General features: G+C 44.2%; 1 protein-coding gene across 2 annotated transcripts in view; it reads right to left on the reverse strand.

Annotated features, from left to right (window-relative positions):
* Nucleotides 1-19,454, reverse strand: part of PolD1 (DNA polymerase delta 1, catalytic subunit) — a 109,591-nt gene extending 90,137 nt beyond the window's left edge. Inside the window, exons 1-3 of one of the 2 annotated variants that reach the window (XM_075886747.1) lie at nucleotides 19,316-19,454; nucleotides 13,202-13,423; nucleotides 7,000-7,289 (exon numbers count right to left, since the gene is read on the reverse strand). In XM_075886747.1, the coding sequence (XP_075742862.1) occupies nucleotides 7,000-7,289; nucleotides 13,202-13,385 (474 nt within the window). In that variant the 5' untranslated portion in view covers nucleotides 13,386-13,423; nucleotides 19,316-19,454. Of the gene's footprint in view, nucleotides 1-6,999; nucleotides 7,290-13,201; nucleotides 13,424-14,916; nucleotides 15,018-19,315 lie in introns of those variants that run through there. The other variant, XM_075886748.1, reaches the window with a different exon arrangement.
* Between the last annotated feature and the right edge of the window lie 209 nt (nucleotides 19,455-19,663).

The following is a 19,663-nucleotide window of genomic DNA, read 5'->3' on the forward strand; positions in this document are numbered from 1 at the left end:
ATTGAAATCCCCTCTGAACCATTTCATCGCGTGGGACTCGACCTTCTTGGCCCTTTCAACGACGACACTGGGAAATAAATGGATCACCGTCACCGCAGATAATGTGACCTGTTACGCGATAACAAAGGCCATGCCAACTAGTTCCGCCCCTGACGTCGCAGATTTTCTTCTTCATGACGTCATCTTACACCACGGTGCACCCCGGCAGCTGCTCACAGACCGCGGCCGCTCTTTCTTGCCCAAAGTTGTCGACGGCCTTCGATCGTGTGCTACAGCGCATAAGCTATCTACCGCCAACCACCCACAAACTAATGGCCTAACTGAACGTCTCAACTGCACGCTCACAGAGATGCTTTCGATGTACGTCTCCGAAGATCATCGTGACTGAGACACCACGTTGGCCTATGTAACTTTCGCATATAATTCATCTCGACATGACACCACGGGATTCTCACCTTTTTATCTTTTGTATGGTCGTGACCCCATATTGCCATTTGAAACAACCTTACCTCTCAAGCCATCTGCGTGAGAGTTTTTGCTCGCGAAGCCATTGATCGGGCTCACATGGCTCATCAAGTTGCCCAGTCTCGTCTCACCAGGTCACAGGATATGCAAAAAGCCCGCTACGACCACCGGCATCGTAATATAACGTTTGCCCCAAGTGACCGCGTGCTCCTCTGGTCACCGTGTCGCTGTGTAGGTCTCTCCGAAAAACTTTTGTCTAGATACGCAGGACCCTACTTAGTCTTACGTTAAGTTAGCGGCGTCAACTACGAGATAGCGCCATTTGCTCGGTGGGTTTGTAAGAGCCAACTATTCATTTCGTTCCTCTCAAACAAATAAGCAGTTCCATTTATGGCATATTCTTTTCATAGAAGTTCAATTTCGATAAGCAACGTCCCCCACACATCACGCTCGATTTGAGAAGTGGCATAGAAACACACTTCGATGCTGACATATCTGAATTGAGACACTGATGTTAACCCGGATTATTGTTGGCGAGCTCAAAATGCTCTATCAGGCAGCCACCGTCGAGTTTGACAGGCTTTATTGCTCCGTTAGCAATCTGCACCGAAAATTGAAGTGTTATCATAGCCAGTGCTGGTGAAACAGCAGCAGTAACATGAAAGTAGCTAACGTAGCTTGTCAAACATCATAAAACAAACACACACGACGTTTGTTGCCGCGGGATCTTGTTTGAGTAACATGAAACTGACAACCACTCTTAGCAGCTTGCATGCCAAAGCACATTCATGTGGCTGCATTGTTTATTTTGGTTATCTGGCTCAGACAAGTAATACAAATAAGAGAACAAATATAAAATATCCTTAGCTTAGTGAGGCCCAAAATGCTCGTTCAGGCAGCCACTGTCGAATGTGAAGTGCCCCATAGTGAAATAGCAGTAGTCGGAGCACACTTTATGATTCTGTTACTAAGAAAATAACAAATGTACACAAAAAGCGCACACACAGTTAACGCAGATGTGAGTAAAACTATTAGGAGTCAGTTCACAAGCAGCTGTGCCTACTTTATCGTACTTTTTTTTAATGTACATATTGGCTCTGTTGCCTTCACTGTCATAGCAACTTTTTAGTAGGGACATATCACAACAATCGAAAAGCAGCGCTAAGCTGTGTTGTGAGAAAGCAAGCCGAGCGCTGGCTTTGCACAGCAGTCGAGCACAGCAGGCATTCTGCAGCTGGCGTGTGCAGTGAGCGAAGAGTTGTAAGCCACACAGTGGTACGAATTCATGCCAAGCTCCCTTGTAACGGCACCAATGTATCAGTCATAATTTTATATTAGCACTGAGGCTAACATTAAGGAAACAAACACTGCTCCCAAACGCCTGACCGTTAATAATCCAATGACATTCTTCAAAGCAGCGCGTGTTAATCAATGATTGTTAGAATTGGTGGAAAGCAATCAATCGACGGTGCTACAGAAGACACGAACGACGCTGCTCGAAGCTTGGCTATCTTAACACACTGCCACCACCGTTCGGTTGTTTGCGCGCTCAGCTAACAGCAACGAATCTTTGCGTTCGAGCTTGTTGCCACAAATCGTTTCTGTTGAGAAACTCGTAAGTTGGTTTCATTCGCGTACGCTTTTCTCATTTATCCTGATAACGGTTTTGCATCATCACTTTGCCGACAAGAAACAAAGGGGCACAATACACAAATACACCCGCTGCTCACAGTACCGTATTTACTCGCATAACCCTCGCACTTTTTTTGCCGGAAAACCGATAAAAAGTTGGGGTGTGAAAGAATTACGCGGGGAAAACTTTCTACGAAAACAAACAGAGCGAAAAAGAAAACGAAGTGGCCGCAAGTCGGGATTCTAACACCAACTAACAGCAAGCTTTAAGAAGTACTAATTAAAACTTACCTCAACAATAAAAGCAGAGGTTCAACACAAGACAAGATTAAACTGAGACACAAAAAGTGGAAGCAAATAGTCGAGAATTAAAGTACCATATGCAAAGCTTGCGGACGTTGCAGGCGTAGCGGTAGCGTTCGTCGCTCAACAGGAGCCCTCAAAAGGTAAGCAAGAGACCTCAGTATTGGGCTGATGGCTATTTAACAGAATTGTCCGCAGTTTCCTTCTTAAGGGGGGAGGCTACCCTGGAGACCGAACTTTTTTATTTTTTAAGATATCTGGATGAAACTTTCAGGGGTTGTTCACTACAATAAAGCTAGCACAACTGCTAAGTTTCACGAAGCTGTGTTTCTTAGTTCCAGAGTTGTTGAGGTTTAACTGGGTGCTTCACATGGGTGCCTGAGGAAGAGTCGTGAGAAATCCCAGGACATAGTAGAAAGCTGAAATTCATTGTGGTCATTCCTTGATAGCTATCCCAGGGCGCTACAAAGCCTTTTTTTTTAATTCCCCCCACCCCCAAAAAAAAATTTTCACGCAACTTTGAATTTGATGTAACCAGTAATGACCAGATTCATCAAAAATTAATTGTTTATTATAAATTAACAGCACCAATTTTCAAAAAAAGGAGCTTGTTACGCCCTTTCAAGGTCATTCAGGAACAGAATAAAAAAAACGGCACACAAATCTGATGAACGGTTTTCGAGTTCTTGCTTTCCTCAGCACCACAACTAGCAAAAAAATCCGTTCTGAGAAAACAGGCCGAGAAAGTTCAAAACACGTGTTTTCTTCAAAAAGCTCCAGCACAGTAGCTAGAAGTGTCCTGGCGCACTCTTTTCTTCTTTTGCCTGGCCTCCATCTTCTCTTGGTGTCTTTTAGAATTCTTTTTTAGGCGTAAAGCGTCTTTTTCACGAGCTCGCCGGATGGCCAGATGACCTGGTTGAAGTCCAATGGAGTCCGATATCACTTGGGTTGCTTTGCAGCAGCCGGCATTGTAGCGCAGCACTGCTTCATGCAGTGCTGTTTCTACCGCGATCAAGGATGAGTGTTGTTCCTTCGGCATCAGAGACCACAGAATGGAATGGAATGATTCTGATGCATTTTGCGTCTTTGCTCCCAGGCAGCGCTGTAGAAGCGACTTTTGTGACAGTCTTTCGTAGATGGGCAGCATAGCTGCAGCGACATAGTCCGGTAGGCTGTGTTTATGTTTTGGCTGTGGCTCACGCTTTGCCTCTGCAGCTCTATGGCGGCACCACGATTGAGCCCCCTCTGGGCAAAGTTCATGGTGAGGGTCCTGGTCAGTCGATGTAACGGAGTGATATGTTGCCATCACTGCACGCTGCATGGCTGTTAGGTCAGTTGAATTGTTTCTCAGGGCCCAACCATAATATCCTGTCAGCTTTTCAATGAGGGCTTTAGTCAGCTTCCCCTTCCCACTCAGTGGCTTATCACTTTTCTGCACAATGTTTCGAAGAGCACTTCCAATCCTTTTCTGAACATGGTTCTGACATTCTTCTTTTACAATTGGCACTAGCCCGTACACATTCTCTTCTGTGAGGGCAGCGAAGGTACGGCTGTCTTCGTCGGACACAAGAGTGGTGTACCGCAGGCCATGCTTGGATACAGACCGCCCAAAGAGAGTCAAGCCTGCCTCCACTTCCATGCTTCCCGATTTTGCGTCTGTGTTTTTCTGGCAAATGTGGTGCTTCTGCCAGCTTTTGTATGCTGCATCTCCAGGTTTGGGCCCTGTTTCGCATCCAAGGCAGTGGTTTGAAAGAACTACAGCATCCAAGATGAGACCTGTAAAGAAGTCAATTACCGATCCCACTCCGATGTGTGACCCCGCTTATGCCATGTGCCATCGTACACTACGGTGATGTCCTTGCAGAAGCTGGGGTCCATTTCTTTATATGTTTTGATCACTGCTGTGGCAGAATCAGCATAAAACTTCTCCAAAGCGGTGGCCTCTGGCTTCCTGAATGTCTTTTTCAAGTGCTTTTCAAACGTCTTGTGGTGAAGACCTCTGTAAGAGACGTTCATGGCAGCCCAAAAGTCATTAAGAGCTGTTTGCCCCTTGCCTATTTGCTTTATAGCCATTATGGCGCGAACATTTACATCGAAGGCCTGCGTCCCCTTTTTGCGGGGTGATGTCCATAATTTATCGACGGTGCCACAAGAGGCGCACACGACTTCAAGTTTTGTTGCAAGTCCAAGCTTGGTGCTCTCTCGGACAGTCATAGCACCTTTCAAACATTCTTTGCACACTGTGCGGCTGAGCACGACGTTAAAGATGTTCATTTAAACGAGCGAAAAATGTTCGCCCTCACTTGTCACTGCAGGTGCAAGAGCCGGCTGCATCAGTTGAAATTTCTTCTGCGTCGCCGGCGTAGACTCGAGTTCAGCGCGAACGGCGTCTTGACGTTTCGCATTCGCATCGATTTCTTCCTTCGTTAGGAAACGCGTCCGCAGATGAAGCGACGGTCCACTCACGCTCGATGGCGGCACCGATTCAGACGAAGTGCTGGGTCCGGCGATATCAGAAGCACTCGGTGTCACGCTCGATGGCACCGATTCAGACGAAGTGCTGGGTCCGGCGATATCAGAAGCACTCGGTGTCACACTGGATGGCATCGATTCGGAGCACGTGTCGAGCCCGGCGATCTCGGAAACACTCGGTGCATTTGCGGCTCCAGCCACACTCGATGTGTCGGATTCTCGACTGGCGACAGCCGACAACACAGTTCCGTCGCTGCAAGCGTCTACGCAGTCGGCACCCGCAGCAGAATAGCGGAATTTCGATGATCGTACAAGCCGCATAGCGCGCCTCCGCGCACCGGACTTCCGCACTGACTTCGGCTTCGTTGCCGGCATCGCCCGCAACAACAAAGACGAAAGGCACAGAACTAGTGCAAAAAGAAAAAAAAAACGAGAGAAAATGATCGAAAAGATAGCACAAGGCGAAGAGCGGCTCGTAAGCAGACGTCTGTCGAGGCAGACGGAGCAGAGAGCAACAACGAAGCGAGCGCGCTGGACGCGCCATCGAGAGGAGCGACCGCCCCCGCTGCTGCACAGCAGCCAATGGCGGGCACGCTTTCTCCCGCGAGATATGAATGTGCTGCTCCAGCCAATCAGCGCTCCGCATCGCATCGCGGGAAAACGCCAATAGCATCTCAACTGTGCTGCCGACGCCATTTTGCAAGGCGGCGAACGAGAGAGAAAGAATTCACGGTCAAAACAACATCAAGGTGGCGCGAGACGACCGCATGGTCCGGGAATGGCGTGCGCGCGAAGTTTGGTTTGATTTCGGGATTTGCGCCTGTTTTGGACGCCGCGGCGGCCTCGAAAATAGTATTTTTTTTGCACTTTGCGGTTGAATTAGGTGCTGATAATTACAGAATAGGTAGTTTATGAGAAATACAACCAAAAAATGTGGTTTTTCAAAAACCGACTTTTTCGCAATTTTTCGGTTTTCAAGGGCCGCGTCCCCCCTTAAGAAATAAAGTTTACCATCAATCCCAAGGGCCTACCGGCGGCCCTGTTGCCGTTCTTTAGTGCATTATTTATCACTTGCAACTTGAAAGCAGCCGTACAGCTTTAGTATTGCCTCATAACTTGACAAGGTTACCGACGCAACATACAAAACACGCCGCAACGCGCACTGGCCACTTCGGCTTCACTTGAGTTGGATTGAATCTCTGTGCAATAGTACGCTTGATGCTTAAGAGATGGTGCCAGATGACGTGCACTATCATCATCAGTGGCTGGAAAGAGCAGGCGACATTATTGCAGCAGTTTTCGGGGGTGCAATAATTACTCGAGGACAAAAAGAAATCGTATTTTTGTTGGGCGATGTGGGAGGTGCGAGAATTGTGCGAGTGCGAGGATTACACGAGTAAATACGGTAGATACCAGGCTTTAGCAAACTCTCCTCGTCATAACTTCACTTAGGCGCAAATCAAACATCATAAAACAAATACACACAATGTTTGTTGCCGCGGGATCTTGTTTCCAGACGAAGCACAACGCAGCGTCATTTATGTTCGCTGCTATCTCTGTTCGCCGACTCACGGCTCAGAACAAACACACGCGGCACAAATTGTGTATCGTAAACTCACAGTAATATTTCTAGCATGACATACCACCAAACAAAATTCGAATTCACTCTGACGAAGGGAGACGCACACAGTCAACGGGACTCGGCCCAGTTCGAAGCGAGGGCGGCCATGTTAGGCATGTTCTCCGTAGGCTGGGACTGCGGCTAAAGTGTAGTCCGGCGCATCACGTCACCTGAAGTGCAAGTCTACTGGTGGAGGCTCGTGTACATCCGCCTTTGAGCGGAAAATTCCCCTGCCTTCTTTAGTTGTACCCGACTGTAGATTTATGGATAAATTCCATTATGAAAAATATGTGACCGGATAAATAGGTTATCAGGATCTCTTCAACTTTGTTTAAGAGGAGTTAGTCACATTTTGAAGGTTTTCACTGTTGGCTGTTAAGCTGCTGATTTTTTCTGCTGAAAGTGGAAGCTCTCATTGACAATCAAATATGCCATAATCCCATTGCCTCACCGAAAATTCTGTCCGTCAGATCAGTCAAGAAGAGTGTGTAAACAAAGACACCCACCCTGAAGGCCCAGCAATGCTCCTTGCGAAAGTTCGGAGGTGCCTCGACGTAGAAGTAGGGCAGAAAACCGTGTACATGGCAGAGCACACTGTGCCCATCATCAGTGACGCCAAACATGCGCACGATGGGGATGGGGCCACGGCTCATTCCAGGCATGCCCGGCAGCGGCTCACCCAAGTAATGGTCCAAGTCTAGCTGCTGGAACTCGAGGCTGCGTGCCAAAGGATCCCATGGTGTATCCAGAGGAGGCCTTGCCCACCGCACGCTCGTGCACACGTCGGCTGGCCCAGCTGCAATCGAAGATTGCTTTTCATGTGACTTCCCCATTGCTTTACGCAAATAGAAATTGAAAACTACAATTAAATACTGGGGTTCCGCTTGCCAAAACCACAGTATGATTACGAGGCATGTTGTAGCAAGGAACTCTGGGTTTCTTGTGTTCATGTCCGCACACCCTGTTTTTCAAATAAATACGTACAAACTAAGACCTTGGTTACTCTGAATGCTGGATTTGTTTCGACGACCTAAGGTTTCATTTATGTACACCCAAACTCAAGTACGCAGGTGGTTTACACATTTTGCCCCTAGTGAAATATACCATTCTGGTCAGGATCTAAACCTATCATGTACTTTGTAGCGTAACTAATCAGCCACTAAACAGCTACGATTAGTAAACAAAAAAGAATTATCTATAGAGGCAAAAGCTTCGTACAGTACATCTAGTGTGAAGGTGGCCTTGAAAAAAATTTTGCCGTAAGCATAGACCGGTACAAAAAACAACATGTCAGCTCTTAAAGTGTGGCTCGGGCCATGCATGCAGTGCATTAGCTTCATCTCTGCAGAATTTGCGTGACTGAAAAATCCAACTTTCACTGAATGCGATGGCAATAAACTGGAATAGAAAGTAAGCCAATCAGCTTACTTCTATGGTATCCAACCTGGCATAACTCAACAATACACTGGCATCAGGAGACGCGGACGCAGCAGGAAGAAAAGCGAGCTTCTTTGGCTTCAAGACAGAGCAGCGAGAACAAAGCACACATGAATGTATGAGCCCAAAACAACAAAAAATTAACATGTGGAGGTACTCTCAATGCGAAATGGGTTCACCTAGTGAACTGTCCACATTGGGGGCCGCAGAGTAGCTGGAGCACAGAAAGCAGCATGCGCTCTGTTTGCACTTTTTCCCCCAACATTGTTTTGACATCACGAAGCTTTCGCAATTTTCAACACAAGGAAGAGAGACGGAAGAACTTCAATGCAATCAAAGCTGGCTCCGGATATTCGCATTTGGGAGCACATCTTGGAGGCCCAGCAGAAACTCTGATCCCGTTAACTCTTCAATTAGGTTTAATGCAGCGGCCCGCCAATAATACCTGCAAAGGTAGGTGCACAATTTTCGCATCATTCTGAGACATGTGGGAAATGTAGCTAAAACTTCTTGAGTGTCCTGTCAGTGCACATTTAGCCAACTTTTTTATCACACTGAGAGTATGCTGGCAGGTTCTGTGCATTGATGCCACGAGCTCGATGATGTCATGGCTCACGGTTTTTTAGAGTATCGGAGTGCACATTGTCAAATTGGACACGACTATGGGGACGCATCAAGAATAGATCCCCTAGGTTGTCCTAAAATTGCAGCAAAGATAAAGTACCATGAGACTCCTAAAGTTTGGCTCGAGACATGTGAGCTGCACCCTCCCTTCATGTTTACGCATTCATGTGAGTAATATTTAATCATTCCCATTTGTGTGCTTTGGTCTACTAACGGCTACGGGGTACCACAGAAAACGCGCGTGATGGAAGGCCCTAAGCTAGAGTTTAGTGGATTTTGTGGAAAGCTGAATGGGTATGTGAAGCCAGAGGAGGCCTTATAAGCACAAAATGTGATGCGACCCACCAAGCAGCTCATCGGTTTCTGGCATGTGGTTTCCATCACTATTGCACTGCCATTAAAGCTTTTACCTAAAAGCCATTTCAGGCTTTACTTGAACTGTAGAGCTGAATATTCATGAACTAACCATAAACTGCTACATAAACTGCAAACTACACAAACTACCAATGTCATAAAGGATGGCATTCGATCATTCTTGAGCATCTGGGGTTCCCTAAAAAAAACATTAAAATTGGTGAGATTATGTTTTCACGGGGTTCTTTGGAGGTTTTAAACACATTGGTCTTTACGAATATGTGCCACGGAAAAGAAAGGACTTCGCTAAAAAAACATTCGCTTCGATCTCTCTCTTGAATTAACCGTTTCACAACATTTCCATTCATGAGGCACCAACTTGTCGACCTTAAGTTTGTTGTCCTCATTGCCTGTCACCATATCTTCAATCAGCCTGCAACCAGGCACCATAGGAAATTTGTGTTATGCATCAAAGCTTAGCAATGGTCGTCTACAGAGCAATTTATCTAGTTTTTGAAAGTGGTTCATTATAATGTAAAGGAAACAGGAGGAACCTAATGTGCCTGCACGCTATAAGTATTTTTCAAATTGAAAAAATGCCTCCCTATATAGAAGAATGCCATACTTTGTAAAATAGTTTAACATTAACGCAGAACATTTTACACACAAGGTGACAACAAACACTCTTGAATTACAGAACCAAGGCACTTATTTTTAAGGTACAGAATGTACAAATTTGTATATTAATATTGTAAAATTGCATTAAGCAGACTAAGCAGCATGGCAATTTTTCTCACGAACTCCACTGAACAGCACCCCAAAACATGTAGGTGTGTGTACACTCATCTTTGTTTTCTTCTTTTTTCACAAAAATCAAAAAGTCACAGTTTCAGACAAAAGGCAAATCAATTTGGCCAGTGAAAATTCACTGACCAAAATATATTAAACAAGTAAATAAAGTAAGGTTGGTAGCTTTATCAGTCATACATGGTGCAATAAAGGTGCACTTGCTAATAAGATCAATGAGCACAGTGTCACATCCACACAGGCAAGCAGATCTTACTAGCACTAAGAGTAGCACAGACGGGAGTAAAATTGCATTAGTCTGCTCATCCGAAAACTTTTAAATAACCCAACGCTAAAAAAAGTATGCAAGAAGATAACACTCAGGACATGATCAGCCACCTTGGTTCGCTGAACTTTTGCACCTGCCGAAGATTAGCTTCAAGATAAGGGGCTTAAACCTCCTGCGCACTGCGTACAGGTTGGCTGACTAGAAGAGGAAACATGCACTCACCTTACATCATTATTATTACAGTCAACAGTAACCATTATATTTATCGTCATAATTTGCATAAGTGTACACATACCAGGGGCGTAGCCACAATTGAGTCCCCCAAAACAAAAATTGGCCCCGTACCGGCATGTAATCTGCAAATGTCGTCGAAAGACGATAGTCTTCCGTGCGGAGAGAGTGAACAAAACATTTATTTGATGTTCTGTACAAGAAATTCGATGAATGGTATTCTGGAGGCGCTGCGTTAGAGTACCTCGAGCATGCAGCAGAGGCGAACGAGCGCATCAAGTCACGTCACACGTGAGACATGATCGCCATCTGGCAGTTTTTTTGGAAAACGCCTGGCTCTGAGACAGGTGTGCGCACCCGTCTCAGAGGTGATAAGGGGTAGAACGCAATGCGACGGGTAGGTGCCACCACCGTCTAGTCTTAGCAAAGCGTTGGATACACTCGCCTTTTCTTGCAAGCGAGGCATGGTCAGTGCAGCGTGATAAGCGCTATGGTGCTTTAAATTACTTATGTATGCCTTTTCTAGTAAAAAGTGCACAGGCAAAATACATACGTGTTGTTATGCTACCCCAGACATGCGCAATAATTGCTTTTTCATTGGCAATCGCACAAGTATGAACCCTAAATCTTGAGCAACGATGGTGGGCGCTGCGGATGGGGTCGGTCGTTTCAAGTACCCGGTGCCATTAAGAGTGGACAGACAGACAGACCAAAAGTTTTGCGTCGAAGGTCCCCAAGAAAGACTATAGTCTTTAAAAATATTTCTGACTACACACCCATGACACCTACATACTTTCAATAATTCTGCCACTCTGCAGAGTGCTAGATGCCTAGTTTGATATCTCTGCTCAGCGTCCACCTCTCCTTCTCCCTCCCCACTTGCAATTGAGAAGACGTACACACCAAGGTTCAATCCTGTTCAGCTTCCAATGCAAGCTTCACCTCAAGTTCACAACATATTGCACACGTACATCTTACTGCCGTTGAGACCTTACAATGACAGTGATGGCAGAACTTTCGCCTTGAGCATCACTGCAATTTACATCAAAATGTCAAAAAGTTGCAGAAGAAAAATGTCCTTGAAACAACAAGACTTTTTTTTTTTTTTGATTTTTGCTCTCTCTAGTGTAGAGCCATCTCCCTCGCCAATGCGAACCATGTGTTGAAGCCACAAGCACAACATAATTTGGTTTGCTGTTGTAAAGAAACTTTACAGGACATATATCAACATTGTGCATGAGAGATATCACGATAAACTCGAAAACAAAGGGGCAAGCCTATTCCCCCCCCCCCCCCCCATATCATGACATAACAATATCAGGAACGAAAAGAAGCATACATTTAGGAACAAACATAAGGTGACAAATTTTCTGATAAACAAATAGAATCATCTTATGCACAACACGATTGCATAAGAAACCATTCTTGTAGTGAAGAAGTAGTGATACTGAAAGAATTCTGCTGTCAATAAAACAAAATATATTATATCAACCCTTACCGTGCCAACCTGTGCATCAGTTCAATGCATTTGACTAAGAGCCACAGCTCTGCTTTTTATTACGGTAAATTCATTATTAACTAGTGCTTATCAGGTTTGTCCGTAAGTGTCTTTGTTACATCACAGCACTGTTGAAATGAGGAATTAAATAAGAGCAGTTTAAAAGATTCTGAGAGTAGTCAATCTCAGCGGCAAAACTAACAGCACTGCCCTCCTGTGTCGCTAGATGTGTGTATATATTTGTGCTCAGGCTCTGGTAACAAGTTACGTAAACAACAGGACTAGTAGGTGTAGATCCATGACGTCTTACATCTGGAAATAATTCTCCACTGAAAGGATGTCTTCAAGCACAGATGCATGAACCAAAGACTCAGGAAATGAGGATTGCTGACCTGATCATGCCAAAATTGAATGTATAAAAATACTTGAAGTGTTAATGCACGGTAACTGCACCAATTTTACTTTTCTGAATGTGTTGCATTCAGCAGATTAAGACAGTACTACTCCTGATTAAGCATTTAGGTAGTCTAAGGGCCCATGGACCTTTACATATAATGACAAGCAGGTCCATATGGCCTTCGTAATGTAAAGGTGATTATTGTGTACGTTTACGTATGTATCTGATTGAAAATCACTGCTGCCAATGCAACATCAATATTTATGCTTACACGCCAACACATTCCTTAACCTCCTAGGTCACTTAGTACCCAATCGAGTACCGTTGTTTTAAAGGCTACAGATCATCACAGTTCAATATTCGCGTGTCCAAACTTGTCTCAACACAAAACGGATGAGTTGCTATCGCGAAGCGCTGAGGAGTGGTGCCGTGTGTCTAGTCATATTTGCAAAACAAACGAACGAAAATGATTGAGCACTGCACAAGCGCTAGAATGCGTATAGCGCGAGTGCTCGTCTGCCTCTTTGTGATAAGTAAAAGCTTTTTTTCTTAGTTGTAGCGTAAACGACATCGTCTATAGTGCATTCTTTTATCTGTGGACCCCTTGTAGATTACAGTGAGAGTATTTTCAGTCTGATATTTTTGTTGCATTAAATCTTCGAAGCTTCAAAATATCAGGAGTACGCATATGGGTACCATTAGATTTTAAGACAATAGTTCAATTTTTGAATTCATAATTTTTCTGCGTTTATTTTTAAGGGCAGGGGGTCAAATGATACAGTTTTGCAAAAGCTTTTTTCGTTGGCACATTCCTGGGACTGAGGAGGTTAAACTAGCACACTAATAGACTTATTTGGCTGATACACCAACACATCTACCAGACCAATACAATAACAGACTAAAAGACCAATAAATTAATAGAACTTTTCTTTTGTGCCTGAATGTTCACCAAGAAAGTTTTGCACAGTGTAATCTTGGTACCCAGTCATCCCTCAGGTGTACATTACAGGACAGCCTACTTTTGACAACTCAAAACATGTATGCGAATAAAAATTAGATGCAGGAACTGATGATGCCACCAAGCAAACTCACCAACGGACTCCTGGGAATCAACGTCGTCCATCGCCTGCTCCTCGCTGAGCTGCTGCTCCATGAGCGCCAGCTCTGCTTCAAAATCCATCGGCTCGTCGTCGTCGTCATTCTGCTTGCGCGACTTCTTTGATCCACTCTGCTGTGAGGAACTCAGTCGCCCCGACTGCTTCCGCTTGTAGTCCATCCTCGATTACAACGGCACAAGTTGTGGAACAGGCAGCCCTGCATAATATCCCGCACATTGCACCACCTGTCACAATGCTGCAACGGTAACCATCAGTCATCGTTCACATTATAAGCCTAATACTGCAGGTCACTCCCGCCAAACTTCTGTTATCATGGCTGTGCACCATCTGGCTTTGCTTTATGCCTGCAAATCTCTGCATCAAAATTTTCTGGATGTCCATGGGTGAAATTTCCCTTCCTTTGGTTATCCATCTTGTCATTAAGAAGTGACACTAATGATAAAAATACTGATTTCAAGAACCAATTGTCAACAGGGCACAACTGCCACAAGCATGTCCCTCACCAAAGCTGAAAAATGTGAGAGTGAGCAGATCAAAACGTAAACCAAATATTATGTTGACAAACTTGAGCAAGCAGCAAAAGTTCTAGAAACAGTGCCATCAAGCAACTGTGTTTGCCTTGACAGTGTCCCTAATCAGAGCGAAGCTTTGCAAAACAGCTGCAACATAAAGCAACATCAGATGCAGGTGTGTTTGCCAGTTCCAAACTTTGGTACTACAGAAGTGAACTGCATTGAACCAGTAGCTGTTAAATATCAGAAGGAAACAAGAATGCTTACACGACAAATATAGAGAAGGAACAAAAACAGCGCATCGTGTATCATTCCTTTGAAATCCTCATCGTACAAGCACTGTTTTTTTTTTTTTTCGTTTAGTAGTAAAGCTGGCTGACACTACTTGGAAAGAATGATTGAAAATTTCAGATATCACATTGTGGGTTTTAACATTTGAAAGCAACACATGGCGCTGTAGTAGCACTTCCAGAACTTAAAATAAAAAAAAAAACGGTGGATTTTCAAAGCGCTCCCATACCAGTCCTGGTACCACATTGAAGGAATGCGGCTGGGAATCAAACCTTCATATTTTGTCAACGTGTGACCCCAGGCAAACTGCAAATTTATAATTTTCTGTACTTGGAGGATTAGGTGCAGTTATGAATAAAAGAATAGAATAACATTCTACATCCGAAAGCGAGCTTTCACATGAGGCAGCACAAGCCGCAATTAATTATCATCCACCTTCGTGATGCCTGCCGTTAAGCTACTCGTTAGCCCACTTAGTAGTGTGTGTGTAGAGATCGGTCCCCGGATGGGAACGAAACCGGCATCGGCGATCCTTGCAGCTATAGCGGATACGTTTAGTTGAACAACATTTTCAAATATGAAATGGAACGTCGCACGATCATCTTTCGACAACGTTTGCGCCTTCAAAACTCGTTCGGTCAGATAACACAGTCTACAAGAACGCAGCCACGATTAAGGAACTGTCGTGTGAGGTCAGTCCACCGATAGCCGGCGAAAAGGTAATTGAAAGTTGGAGAGAGGTGAACCGCTTGCAGGACAGAAGACCTATCTATCGCCGCTGCCCTGTGTAAGGTTACTCTGAAAAGGCCCTTAATACGAACATCAAAGTGTGGCAGAACATCAGAGTGTGGCAGCAGTGTTTGCGGCTTGTGTGCGCTCCACTCACCCCGTTCTTCCTACCCAGGTCACTGAGATCGGCAAGGCACGTGCGACCAGCTTCCAGTGGACGCAAGCCTACGGCGCATGACCAGCCCACTGCATCACCGTCGAATCATATCATCGCCGGCTGCCCTGCCCTTTCCTGGACAAAAAGCCTACATAACAGAAGACTGCGGCGCATCGTCCCTCAGTGTGGCAGCAGTGTTTGCGGCTTGTGTGCGCTCCACTCACCCCGTTCTTCCTACCCAGGTTGGTGAATTGAACTAGCGTTCTGTTAAACTAGCTTCTTTTGCCGTAAGCACTGCTGCCCTCAGGTTGTTTGTGATAGTCCTTAGACATGCCAACGAACGCTGAGCTGGCGAAAGAAATCGAAGTGTTTCGAGTTGAAATGGCCGAGATGCGCGAAAGTATGAAGTTACTGAATGAGATCTGTGAAGGCGCGAAGAAGGAAAACGAAATTTTGATCAAAGAAAACAAGTCTCTGAAGGTTAAAAACAAGGAGTTGGCTAAACGCCTCAGCGAACTTGAACAGTATTCACGCTCTAACAACGTTGAAATAAGAGGTGTGCCTGTCCGAAAGGATGAGAACTGCCTTCAGATCGTGCAGGAAATCGGGAACAAAGCAAAATGCCCTGTCGCGGCAGCGGACATTTACATCGTTCATCGTGTCCCCGTCAAGAAAGGAATACCACACATAATTGCTCGATTCTGTACGAGAGCCAAGAGGGCCGAATTCTGTGAAAAAGCACGGAAGGCACGTTTAAACACTTCCAACATTGGATTTCAATCTCAAAAAGATGAGCCCATTTTTATCAACGACCACCTCACTCCAGAAAAAAAACGACTGTTCGCGCAGGCTCTGACCCTAAAGAAAGAAAAAAACTGGAAGTACCTCTGGACAGACAACGGTATTATCAAGGCTAGGAAAACCGACAACAGTAAAGTGCACCGCATCGCTGACACGGATGACCTAACAATCATATCGTAGGCCTGCCGACTGATTAAGGAACACTTTTGGTTTCATTATGGCTTCTAATATGCTCTCTTGCACTGAAGCAAAACATCTTCTTGAGCAAACACCCGCATTCTCGCTCGTGCATTTTAACACTCGTAGCCTTCGAGGGCATTATGACGACCTTGTAGCCTTCCTTTCCATTGTCGAACACTCATTTTCCGTAATTTGCCTATCAGAAACGTGGCTGTCGGCAGACGAAGGGCATCTGTATGCTTTGCCAGGCTATGAATCCGAATATTGTCACCGTGTCACAAATCGTGGTGGCGGATCTGCAGTCCTAATAACTTCATCAATACCATACAAACGCCGTCAGGATCTGTTTTTTGACATTAATTGTGAGTCTGTTTGGCTTGAAGTAGAATCTTCTGCTCTGCCATTGAACAATCGTCATACAGTCATTGCATCCATCTACCGTTCTCCCTCATCCTCGAATTCCGAGTTTTGCGTGCAGCTTGAAAGAATCCTTGCTACTCTAACCCTGGAAAACAAAAACATTATTATTTGTGGTGACGTAAACATAAATATCCTTGATACTAACACTCCAGTTTGCTTGGAATATGTTCGCTGTTTTCTTAGTTTTGGCCTACAATCTCTGATTCACTCCCCGACTAGATGTGATATGAATGGGTCTAACACATTAATCGACCATGTACTGTCAAATATCTTTGCTGATTCGAAGTCCGGGGTTATTGACTATTTATTCACCGACCACTATCCTGTATTTTTCTGTCCTGATGCCTGTATTCCCATAAAAAATAAGCATAATACCAAGACAGTATTCAACTCAGCGGAATTTGTTGAGATAGTGCGTAATGCTAACTGGGACTTTGTAGCACAAGAAGAATGTGGCGAGGAAGCGTTTAATGAATTTTCGGCAAAAATAAGCGCATTCATTGCAGAATGCACAACCACAAGTACCGTCATACATTGGTTTCGCACGCCTAGAAACCCATGGATAACACCTGGTCTCTTGCATTCCATATCTAAAAAGGAAAACATGCGAAGAAAATTAAAATCTCAGCCTTCAAACAGCTCCCTAAAAACGCGCTTAAAAAGATATTCAAATCTACTTTCAATGCTGCTCAAGAGGGCCAAACGCGAGTATTATGAAAAACAAATAGATAAGAACGGTAATGATACCAGGAAAAGCTGGCAGCTAATAAAAAAATTCTTGAACAGCAGCGAGACCACATGCTTATCAAAAATAACGGTTGACGGACGTTCCCTTACCGAGCCACTCGATATCGCTAATGCTTTCAGTGATACTTTTGCATCAAATTCCCCCGATTCACTAGTTGACCTTCATTTTCCCATTCTATCTCATTCACCTCAGTCTTTTTATTTACGTCCTACATCTGCAGACGAAGTCTTTCAAATCATGTCACCTCTTAAAACCAAAGGGCCAGGCTTAGATTCCATTCACCCGTCTAAGATAAAGCTCGTGGCACGTGAACTGTCTCCTATTTTAGCTGAAATAATTAACAAATTGTTCAAAGCAGGTGCATTTCCTGATGCTTTAAAGGTAGGAAAGATAACACCTGTTTTCAAAAAGGGCGATCGTTTGTCAACTAATAATTACCGTCCGATTTGTGTACTTCCTTTCTTTAGCAAAGTAATTGAAAAGCTTTTTTACTTGCGTTTGATGTGCTATCTGCTTAAATTTAACCTACTCTCTCCCCACCAATTTGGTTTTCGACCTGACTACTCGACAGAGCTCGCCTTGCTCAGCTTTACTGACCGAATTAAACAAGCCATAGACAATGGATTACTTACTGGGGCAGTTTTTATTGATCTCACGAAGGCTTTCGACACAATTAACCACCGGATCCTTCTGTGTAAACTTGAATCTTTCGGAATTGTGGGTCCCGCTTTGCAGTTCATTCGCAATTACTTAACAAATCGCTCACAGGTAGTTTATGTCAATAACATTGCGTCATCTGCTAAGCCAGTTACCATGGGCGTCCCTCAAGGTTCAATCTTAGGCCCTCTTCTATTCCTACTTTTTATTAACGACCTACCTAGTTCCCTTAATCATACTAACTGTCTTCTTTACGCCGATGACACTACTATTTTTACATCCCAGAAAACAACTGCTGAACTTGAAAGTAGCTTAAACTCCGATCTCTGTAATATTTATCAATGGTGTGTTAACAATCATCTTTATATGAATCCCTCTAAAACTACATTTGTGGTGTTTTCATCCGCACAGAACACATTTCCCTCACCAGTTTCCGTATCTCTTAACAACCATATTATTTCCGTATCGGATCATGTGAAGTTCTTAGGCGTAATACTAGACAAGCATTTGAAATATAACTATCATGTACTCTCAATATTAAAAAAAGCTTCTTTTGGCATTCATGTTCTCATTAAAGCCCGCCCTTATTTTCAGTCACGCATTATTTTATCATTATACTATGCATATATTCATAGCCATCTTTCCTATTGCATTTCATCCTGGGGTAATACATATGCCAGTCACCTGGAGCCCCTTCTACATCTTCAGAAACGGGCACTACGTCTGATCGCCTTCGCTCCATTTCAATCGCCTTCTACGCCACTCTTTATTTATTTTTCCGTGCTTCCAATTAATCTTTTGTTCACTCTAAAGTTAGCTATATTGATGTACCGCCTCATTTATCATGATCTATGTGTTTCAGGGCTATCCACACAACATCTTGTCAATACTAATAACACCAGGTTTTCAGCCTGTCACAATTTCCTTCTCCCTAAAGTGCGTAGCAATTATGGAAAACTAACTCTTAAATTTACAGGTGTATCCGTATGGAACAACATACCACTTGAAATAAAGTTATGTCCCACATTCTATTCGTTTCGCAAAATGTTTAAAGAGTACCTAATCACAAAACGTGTTTTCTAAACTCTGCCGTCGGGCCTTACTCCTAATTTTAGTATTTCTTTTACTCACTATACCACTTGCTGTTGCACAGAACTTTTCTTGCCTTGTTATTATAAAATTTTAACCATTCTTTGTTTAATTCGTACAAAGTGTTTTTCACTGCTTGCTGCATTGTTATTGCAATTTACTTATTCTCTAACGGAGGTCCCCCCGACAGTTTTCTAACTTCGGGACCTCCTCTGTACTGTAGAATTTTATTCATGTAATGTATGCATTCCTGAAATAAAGTTTGATTGATTGAGTTTGATTGGAAACAACACGCATATCAGCCTTCCCAACGAATTTGAGTGCGCATAAGCGCAAGTACCAGAGTCCGTGCTGCGCTGCCGATAACTAAAAAAGTGCGCCAAGATAAACTACCATCGGAAGTTTCGTGCTGATCCACCGAATACCGCGCACCATTCGTCATTTGAAAGTGAAAACCGCACCATTGTTGAATGAAAAAACGCTTAGAAATGTCTTCAGCCTTACCTTTGTCCCGAAGACTGCTGCAACCTTAGATGACGCGATGTACCGGTACGGAAACGCACGGCGAGACTCGACACCGTTTGTAAACAATTTTTGCGGCAGCACCACAGAACGCAGCACGCTGCAGCACGCAAAATTTCATTACGCGGGAAATAGAGCAGCAGTGTTGCCTCCTCTCATGATTACGTTCCCGCTTAGAATGGCGTCTCGGTTTAAGATTGGCTGTTATCTTTTTTTTATAACATTGTTTCAAAAAAGCAGTTCAGCGCTTGGGAAAACACAAAACATACGTTTGGGCATGATGGCCGTCAAATATTAAAGGCCTGGAGACATCGCCGGTTCAATAGAGGA

The sequence above is a fragment of the Rhipicephalus microplus genome, chromosome 2, assembly GCF_043290135.1.
Source record: "Rhipicephalus microplus isolate Deutch F79 chromosome 2, USDA_Rmic, whole genome shotgun sequence".
Classification (NCBI taxonomy): domain Eukaryota; kingdom Metazoa; phylum Arthropoda; class Arachnida; order Ixodida; family Ixodidae; genus Rhipicephalus; species Rhipicephalus microplus.